General features: G+C 43.9%; 1 protein-coding gene across 3 annotated transcripts in view; it reads left to right on the forward strand.

Moving 5' to 3' along the window:
• The window catches only part of hpse (heparanase), a 23067-nt gene that overhangs the window by 2004 nt on the left and 11063 nt on the right, over positions 1–10000 (forward strand). For 2 of the 3 annotated variants that reach the window (XM_078271746.1, XM_078271747.1), the window contains exon 2: positions 7459–7586. In XM_078271746.1, the coding sequence (XP_078127872.1) occupies positions 7459–7586 (128 nt within the window). Of the gene's footprint in view, positions 1–7458; positions 7587–9954 lie in introns of all 3 variants that reach the window. The other variant, XM_078271744.1, reaches the window with a different exon arrangement.

The raw sequence follows: 10000 nt of genomic DNA on the forward strand, positions 1-10000 counted from the left end.
CTTTCTTAGTACTTACATACCATACTAGCTACACTACTACTACTACTGCCATACACAGGGAACATACTACTGTTAGGGTGGGTGGCTGCTTCTTAGCACTTACATACCATACTAGCCACTACTACTACTACTACTGCTACTGCTATACACAGGAACATACTACTGTTAGGGTGGGTGGCTGCTTCTTAGTACTTACATACTATACTAGCTACTACTACTACTACTACTGCCATACACAGGAACATACTACTGTTAGGGTGGGTGGCTGCTTCTTTAGTACTTTCACATACTATACCAGCTACTACTACTACTACTACTGCTATACACAGGAACATACTACTGTTAGGGTGGGTGGCTGCTTCTTAGTACTTACATACCATACTAGCTACTACTACTACTACTACTGCTATACACAGGAACATACTACTGTTAGGGTGGGTGGTCAGCTTTAGTACTTACATACCATACTCAGCTACTACTACTACTACTACTGCTATACACAGGAACATACTACTGTTAGGGTGGGTGGCTGCTTCTTAGTACTTACATACTATACTAGCTACTACTACTACTACTACTGCCATACACAGGAACATACCACTGTTAGGGTGGGTGGCTGTTTCCTTAGTACTTACATACCATACTAGCTACTACTACTACTACTACTACTGCTATACACAGGAACATACTACTGTTAGGGTGGGTGGCTGCTTCTTAGTACTTACATACTATACTAGCACTACTACTACTACTACTACTGCTATACACAGGAACATACTACTGTTAGGGTGGGTGGCTGCTTCTTAGTACCTACATACTATACTAGCACTACTACTACTACTACTACTGCTATACACAGGGAACATACTACTGTTAGGGTGGGTGGCTGCTTCTTAGTACTTACATACTATACTAGCTACTACTACTACTACTACTGCTATACACAGGGAACATACTACTGTTAGGGTGGGTGGCTGCTTCTTAGTACTTACATACTATACTAGCTACTACTACTACTACTACTGCTATACACAGGGAACATACTACTGTTAGGGTGGGTGGCTGCTTCTTAGTACTTACATACTATACTAGCTACTACTACTACTACTACTGCTACTGCTATACACAGGGAACATACTACTGTTAGGGTGGGTGGCTGCTTCTTAGTACTTACATACTATACTAGCTACTACTACTACTACTACTGCTATACACAGGGAACATACTACTGTTAGGGTGGGTGGCTGCTTCTTAGTACTTACATACTATACTAGCTACTACTATTACTGCTATACACAGGGAACATACTACTGTTAGGGTGGGTGGCTGCTTCTTAGTACTTACATACTATACTAGCTACTACTACTACTACTACTGCTATACACAGGGAACATACTACTGTTAGGGTGGGTGGCTGCTTCTAGTACTTACATACTATACTAGCTACTACTACTACTACTACTGCTATACACAGGGAACATACTACTGTTAGGGTGGGTGGCTGCTTCTTAATACTTACATACTATACTAGCTACTACTACTACTACTACTACTGCTATACACAGGGAACATACTACTGTTAGGGTGGGTGGCTGCTTCTTAGTACTTACATACTATACTAGCTACTACTACTACTACTGCTATACACAGGGAACATACTACTGTTAGGGTGGGTGGCTGCTTCTTAGTACTTACATACTATACTAGCTACTACTACTACTACTACTACTGCTATACACAGGGAACATACTACTGTTAGGGTGGGTGGCTGCTTATTTCTCTGTCTACACAATGTGTAATACTACCTACTACTACTGTATGTTTAAAATAAATGAATATAGCATGACACAGTCAGGCATCAGCTGACAGGCTCAGTTTTTTTTTAAGTGTGACATTAAACATTATGGAAAGGATTCCTAAGGAGGTCGACCTTTCTGTTAACATCCGCACCAGACTCCGTGTAAATAAACAGTGATTTTAGCCTCGTAAAACACACTTCATTCAAACGGGACAGAAACCAAATCAAAACTATGAAAAGCCTGTTTGTTTTATGGCTAGGAGTTGAAGTGCCCTGTGTGTAGTTCTGCAGGTATTCTGATACACAGACTGGTTGAAAACTACATTGTAGGCTACTGCAGTAAAAGTATTAACACCACACTGTTACAAGTTACAAAATCCTGCATTGGAAATGTTACTTAAGTTAAAAGTCTTCTCAGGAAAAATGTACTGAAAGCAAAAAACTGAACTGGTGGTGTGTTTAAACATCCTGTCAGGGTTTCCCCTTCCATCACAGTTTTAAAGGGCGCACGTGTCCCAAATAATGAGGGTCTTATTTGAGACGGGGGTAGGGTTAGGGTAGTTTAGGTGGTTTAGCAGGTTCATAATTAATTAAAGAGCCCATATTGTGAAAAAACAAACCCTTTTTCTGGGATTTGGGGAGTTATTTAGTGTCTCTGGTGCTTCATACACACTTAGAAAACAACCCTCCATGCTGTTCTGAGTGAGATCTGGTTTCTGAATGTGTCCTGTCTTCAGTCTCCGGGTCAGCTGGTCAACATCTGCACGGCTTTCTACGTCACTAGCTGAGACGAGGGGGCTAGGGGGCTAACCGTTAGCATGCTAGCTCGTTCTCAATGGCAGAACACTGCTACAACACACACTAGTTCACCATAATCTCCAAAAGAACTACTTCCATGTCCCTGTTCTGCAGGAAGTGTTCCCTCGTTTAGAAGAAGTCTCCCAGCTAATCCTGCCATGTACTGCTGAAGTTGGAGAAACAGCTAGCTAGCTCATGTAGTCCTTACCTAGCTACTGAGCGTGTAGTCCTTACCTAGCTACTGAGCACGTAGTCCTTACCTAGCTACTACTGAGCGTGTAGTCCTTACCTAGCTACTGAGCATGTAGTCCTTACCTAGCTACTGAACGTGTAGTCCTTAGCTAGCTAGTTCATGTAGTCCTTACCTAGCTACTGAGCGTGTAGTCCTTACCTAGCTACTGAGCATGTAGTCCTTACCCAGCTACTGAGCGTGTAGTCCTTACCTAGCTACTGAGCATGTAGTCCTTACCTAGCTACTGAGCGTGTAGTCCTTACTAGCTACTGAGCGTGTAGTCCTTACCTAGCTACTGAACGTGTAGTCCTTACCTAGCTACTGAACGTGTAGTCCTTAGCTAGCTAGTTCATGTAGTCCTTACCTAGCTACTGAGCGTGTAGTCCTTACCTAGCTACTGAGCATGTAGTCCTTACCCAGCTACTGAGCGTGTAGTCCTTACCTAGCTACTGAGCATGTGCGACTGCCAACAAAGATGTTCCAGCAGTGAGAGGTCTCACTCTGTAGCTAAAACAGAGACCTGAACACAGGGTGAAAAGAGGAGCTGCAGCAATGAGCAGTACAACAAACATATGGTGTTTTCTGAAAATTAAACCATGTAAACCTGTTCTGGTACAACCTCTAAATACAGTTATGAACCTGAGAATGAGGATAATATGAGCACTTTAAGGACATTGTAGGGGAATTTGGGACACTAAACTGCACGTATACCATTTTAAGGTGCCATACGTTTCAATTTATTTCTTCTCTGGGGACGATACCACCGTTAAGCTTTACAACCCCACTCCTGCTCTCCCAGCTGTCAGATCATTTCAACTTTAAACGAAGCAGATGTTTAGTGGCTTTAAGTTTTAAATCCTGTCAGCGTTAACTTTCCTTTTTAAAGCCGCTTAAATCCTCTAAAGTCCCGAGTGATCCCACGGTGTAATGACTCGGCATATTTTAATATTAATCTCAGCTCAGAGGGAACTACAGGATGTGCTGATTGGATTAAGAGTTTTAAAATCAAGAGATTAAATAAACCTGTAACAACAGGAGAAGCTCCAAATCATCCGTCAGAGAGAGAGAGAGAGACGTCGCAGATTATCGTCATTGTTTATTCATTTACAGATTATCATTTTTATCTAAAAAAATATAAATGTAGGGGGAGAAGCACGTGACCTGCGCCCGCTGTGGTTGCAAGAGACTGACTCCTCATTTCCACCAGCTGCGTGTTGGCTCGGCTGCGGCCGTGACTGACAGCTGAAGTCACGAGGACCCACGAGATCTCGTGACTTCACGTAGAATAGAACCACCAAAGCAACACCAGTTAGTTTCCATCCGGAGGAGTAGAGGGGGAACAGCTCTGAGCTGTGTTCTCAAGGAGTAGTGCAGGGAGATATGATCCGCCGTGAGCACGCTGGATTTTATTTTGAAAATTAACCGGATGTTTTATTTTCGGCATCCGCAAAAGTAGAAGCTCTGCGTGTCTGAGCTGGGACGCAGTCGGAACGCAGTCAGTGGAAATAAACACGCCGACTTTACAGTCCTTCCAGAACAATGCTGAGTTTTTTTGTGATTGTTTTGGGCTAAAAGCCTTGATTATGCGTCACGTTTTCTTAAAAAATGTGATGGTATCGCGGGGTTTGCAGCTTTTAGATGATGTTCACGTCGTGTAATTACGTCGCTTCGTGACGTCACTCCGTGACGTCTCTCCATGACGTCGCTTCATGACGTCTCTTCATGACGTCGCTCCATGACGTCACCTCATGACGTCTCTTCACGACGTCGCTTCATGACGTCTCTTCATGACGTCGCTCCACGACGTCGCTCCACGACGTCTCTCCACGACGTCTCTCCACGACGTCGCCTCACGACGTCTCTTCACGACGTCGCCTCACGACGTCTCTTCACGACGTCTCTTCATGACGTCTCTCCATGACGTCTCTTCATGACGTCGCTTCATGACGTCTCTTCATGACGTCTCTTCATGACGTCGCTTCATGACGTCGCTTCATGACGTCTCTTCATGACGTCTCTTCATGACGTCTCTTCATGACGTCGCTTCATGACGTCTCTTCATGACGTCTCTTCATGACGTCTCTTCATGACGTCTCTTCACGACGTCTCCTCACGACGTCGCCTCACGATGTCTCTTCATGACGTCTCTTCATGACGTCTCTTCATGATGTCTGACGTCTCTTCATGATGTCTCTTCATGACGTCTCTTCACGACGTCTCTTCATGACGTCGCTTCACGACGTCGCTTGATGACGTCGCTTCATGACGTCGCTTCATAACATTCTCATGGCAGCAGGGGAAACGGCTGCTCTTGTGTGAAGTAAACAACATTTCTCATCTTTCTGCTAAGATATTTGGGACTTTTTAGCAACGAAAATGCGGGGATTATGACATCATGCAAGCCCCGCATATTTTGCGCGGAAATCGGCAATTGATGCGCCGAAAGTGCTAACCCTGCTAACAGCTAACGTTCCCTAAGGATCAGGCAAGCGGCCACGGCTGTTTACAACATGTAGCCTGTACAGCGGCCGTAGAGAGCCTGTACCGAAGCCAAGAGAGGAGGGCTGTTTGTGTGTACACAGTTTACTAAAAAAAGCTTTTTAACAACTCACGTTAGCAGTTAGTCGAGGGAGGAGAGTAAAGATGGAGAGCTCCTAAAGCTTAGTTCCATATAAATGCACGGGTTATTTCTTGTTTTCTCGTTAGTGAAACATAATATTGACCTTGTAGTTGGAAAAGGAGCCTCATATAAGATGACATTTCCTCCTGTGGAGTCCGTTCATTCACATTCAGAGATCTCCTATGTTGGACTGGGAGAATGGCGGATAGCGTGAACAACAACAGCTAACGTGAGTTGCTCAAAACCTCTTTTTAGTAAACTCTGGGTACCAACCAATGTTGTCAGTGCTGTGGTTAAGGTGTAGAGTCCCTGGTGATACTTGGAGCAAAGTCTCATGTTGTGTGGAGCCTTTTTAGTGGTTTAAACATAGATATTTTGAGGCTAGCATCGTAGCGCCCCTAGCTCTCCCATTCAAAAGGCCATTTGACCCAAAAACCAGAATACGGTCCATCTTAAAAGTGGCGTTTCCGTCCTAAATATGTTTTTAAACGAAAGTTTGACTCGGGTACATTCACACAAAGACCCTAGGTTGTGTTTTGGTGAGAGTTTCCCGTTTAGTAGTGTGTGTGTGTGTGTGTGTGTATATATATATATATATATATATATATATATATATATATATATATATAAAAAGTGTGTAACAACACACTATCCATACAGTGTTTACCCCTCATTCACTTTAACTCATTTCTTTATATATCATATCATCATGGCAGTTAAAAGGTAACGTTCGAAAATCGTGACCATTTCACGAACTAGCGTTTGGTTTTGACGTCTTGTTGTAATATTAGCTCCATATTTTTATCTCTTATCTTTTATCTCTCTCTTGCTTCTCCTCTCTGTCTGTTCCCTATCCGTGTCTAATTATGCAGATAAGTCCCGTGTGTCAGTCACTGTTTGCTGCTCTTTTTCTTTCTCTGCAGTTTTGGGCCCAGCGACCTCGTCTCCCACACACAAAACGAAAATCCTGCCCGCTCTACCCCTCCCTTTTCCTCTGGCCCCAAACTCTCCCCCTGCCGCTGCCCCTGACCGCATTTTCAGACATGGTGTAAAACTCACCATTTACTGAAACAAAAGGCTGATTTTTCTTTCTATTATCCTTTTTCTTGAAATGGTTTTGGGCATGTCCAGCATGCTCGCGGACGGGCGCTATTCCAGCAGTGCGATAATGGGTCATGTGTTTCTCCACAAAACTATTTATCTGGGGTAAAGCATCAAAGGTCTCCTTTAAATCTTTTGAAATAAACATCAATGTCTTCATTATCTTTCTGCAGACAGTGGTTCATTTCTATTCTACTCTAACTTTAAAGGTCCCATGGCATGAAAATGTCACTTTGAGGTTTTTTAACATTAATATGAGTTCCCCCAGCCTGCCTATGGTATCTGAAGTCTCTTTTATATAGGCCTTAGTGGTCCCCTAATACTGTATCTGAAGTCTCTTTTATATAGACCTTAGTGGTCCCCTAATACTGTATCTGAAGTCTCTTTATATAGACCTTAGTGGTCCCCTAATACTGTATCTGAAGTCTCTTTATATAGACCTTAGTGGTCCCCTAATACTGTATCTGAAGTCTCTTTTATATAGACCTTAGTGGTCCCCTAATACTGTATCTGAAGTCTCTTTATATAGACCTTAGTGGTCCCCTAATACTGTATCTGAAGTCTCTTTATATAGACCTTAGTGGTCCCCTAATACTATATGCATTGACCAACTGCCACTTTGCTCGTTTGAAAGCCATGATGTCTCTACCGTTTTTGTTGTTTTTTTTTCAACAATTTTGTCACTTTTTTCAAGGTTTTTGTTGTTTGTTGTCGCTTTTTTCACAGTTTGAGTTGCTTTTTTGGACGTTTTGTAGCTATTTGTCACTTTTTTAAAGGTTTTTGTCACTTTTTGTAGTTTGTTTTTACGTTTTTTTTTGTCACTTTTCACGACATTTTTGTCACTCTTTGCCCCCCCCTTGGGCTTGGACCCCTGATGATACACTGATGCTGTTGTATTTATCTCTCCAGCTCTGCAAAGATCAGGACGCTGGCAAAAGCATTAACGCCATCTTTTCTGAGATTTGGGGGGACGAGACAAGACTTCATGGTGTTCACCCCCCACCGGTTTCACCGGGACGCTGCAGGTTTCACTGCCGGTAACCGCTTTCATAATAATCACCAAGTTTATATAATGATGATGAAGGTAGTTTTAATGCTTTGTACCTATGTTGACTTCTCCTTTCTCCCATGCAGGAGTATCAGCTGCGTGGCGTGAGCGTGTCAGCTGCGTGGCGTGAGCGTGTCAGCTGCGTGAGCGTGTCAGCTGCGCGCCGTGTCAGCTGCGTGTCGTGAGCGTGTCAGCTGCATGCCGTGTCAGCTGCGCGCCGTGTCAGCTGCATGGCGTGAGCGTGTCAGCTGCGTGGCGTGAGCGTGTCAGCTGCGTGTCGTGTCAGCTGCGTGGCGTGAGCGTGTCAGCTGCGCGACCGTGTCAGCTGCGCGCCGTGTCAGCTGCATGGCGTGAGCGTGTCAGCTGCGCGTCGTGGTGTGAGCGTGTCAGCTGCGCGTCGTGGTGTGAGCGTGTCAGCTGCGTGGCATGAGCGTGTCAGCTGTGTGGAGTGTCCGCTTTTTTACTTGGCTCCCATGATAACAGGTTAGAGCGTGCACACTGCCTGCATGACACGCACGTCTCAGGCGCCGAAAAACACGTGCGTGCTAGAAATAGGACCGACGCTATTTTTCACGCAACACGCCAGCGTGTTTGAAGTGTTTCCAGGCAAACATAGAATACTAAAAGATGTTTATATGTCATTTTTGACACGAATACATTTAATAAATGACATGTTGATGTCTGAATGTCTCGAGGTTTGGATAAATGTAGTTTAAAAACATGATAATAAATAATTATGGATTTTTAAATATTGCAACTGTCAATACAGAACCAAATATTCTGGAGGCTATTTAGCCGTCAATCCTCCCGACGTTGTCTTTGCTGTAATCAGATCAGAATATATTTATGTTTATGGGAAACATACATGTGTACAGACAAGATTAGTAGCAGCAGCGCTGCGTCAGACACGTTTCTGGTGTGTAAAGACGTAGAAAACGCCACGCAGCTGCTGTAACGGTGGTCAAGCATCAGGGGGACAGAGGCGAAATGTTGAATCTTTCTTCTTTTTTTATTTTACCTTTGGAAAATACAATACATGTACAGCATCTGCACAAGCAAAATATAAAGAATGCATTGTGTTACATAGGCTACATGTACTACGTCAATATCCCATTGTACACTATCGGTGCTTGCTAGCAAGTGAGGCACGCCAGACAGAATGTTAAAACACATGGAACGACAACTACGGGATACGCTGTTGTCTCAGACATATACCAAAACTATACTGAGATTAAACATACACACATGATAGACACAGAGTAATATTGCTTCCAATGCATGGACGTGACTAGCGGAGTTTTACGGCTAGCCACGTTAGCCTCACGGTCAAAAAGAAACTGGGAAACTTTCTGTCAAAACGTGCAAAATGCAGTACGATCGTTACAGTGCATGGGAATAATATAACACATTAGATACATCGAAGTAACCAACCTGAACATCAGTTTACTTTTAGAAAACTGATATACTGAGTGAAGTACTTTGTACACTGAACCTACCCGATCAAAAGTATACAGCTTCTCTGATCGGGTAGAGAAGCAGCGCGAGACTACACGCAGCAGATCTGTAGTACACCAAATGGCCAAGGGTGGCTCCATTCACAACTATTAACTAAGGCTGTTCATTTTTGGTGAAAATCATATATAACAATACACTACATTTTTATCTCTGTTACACTGACACGCAACAGAAACGCCACGCTCACGCCACGCTCACGCCACGCTCACGCCACGCAGCCGGTGTGCAGGAGGCCTTAAACATAATATATCTTGACATGCTATGCAGACGATACACAGCTGTTCATTTCTCTCTAAAGCAGCATTGGGAACTATATTTCTTGATGTTAAACTGGACTTAGCTGCACCCCGTGATGTCGTCGTTTCTCTGTGGTTGGTAGATGGATCCTGTGATGTCGTCGTTTCTCTGTGGTTGGTAGATGGATCCTGTGATGTCGTCGTTTCTCTGTGGTTGGTAGATGGATCCTGTGATGTCGTCGTTTCTCTGTGGTTGGTAGATGGATCCTGTGATGTTGTCGTTTCTCTGTGGATCCTGTGATGTCGTCGTTTCTCTGTGGTTCGTAGATCGATCCTGTGATGTCGTCGTTTCTCTGTGGATCCTGTGATGTCGTCGTTTCTCTGTGGATCCTGTGATGTCGTCGTTTCTCTGTGGATCCTGTGATGTCGTCGTTTCTCTGTGGTTGGTAGATGGATCCTGTGATGTCGTCGTTTCTCTGTGGTTGGTAGATGGATCCTGTGATGTCGTCGTTTCTCTGTGGTTGGTAGATGGATCCTGTGATGTTGTTGTTTCTCTGTGGTTGGTAGATGGATCCTGTGATGTTGTTGTTTCTTTGTGGTTGGTAGATGGATCCTGTGATGATCTGGAGCTTCCCTCATGGCTAGAGGACCA

Source organism: Sander vitreus, chromosome 16, assembly GCF_031162955.1.
Source record: "Sander vitreus isolate 19-12246 chromosome 16, sanVit1, whole genome shotgun sequence".
Lineage (NCBI taxonomy): Eukaryota > Metazoa > Chordata > Actinopteri > Perciformes > Percidae > Sander > Sander vitreus.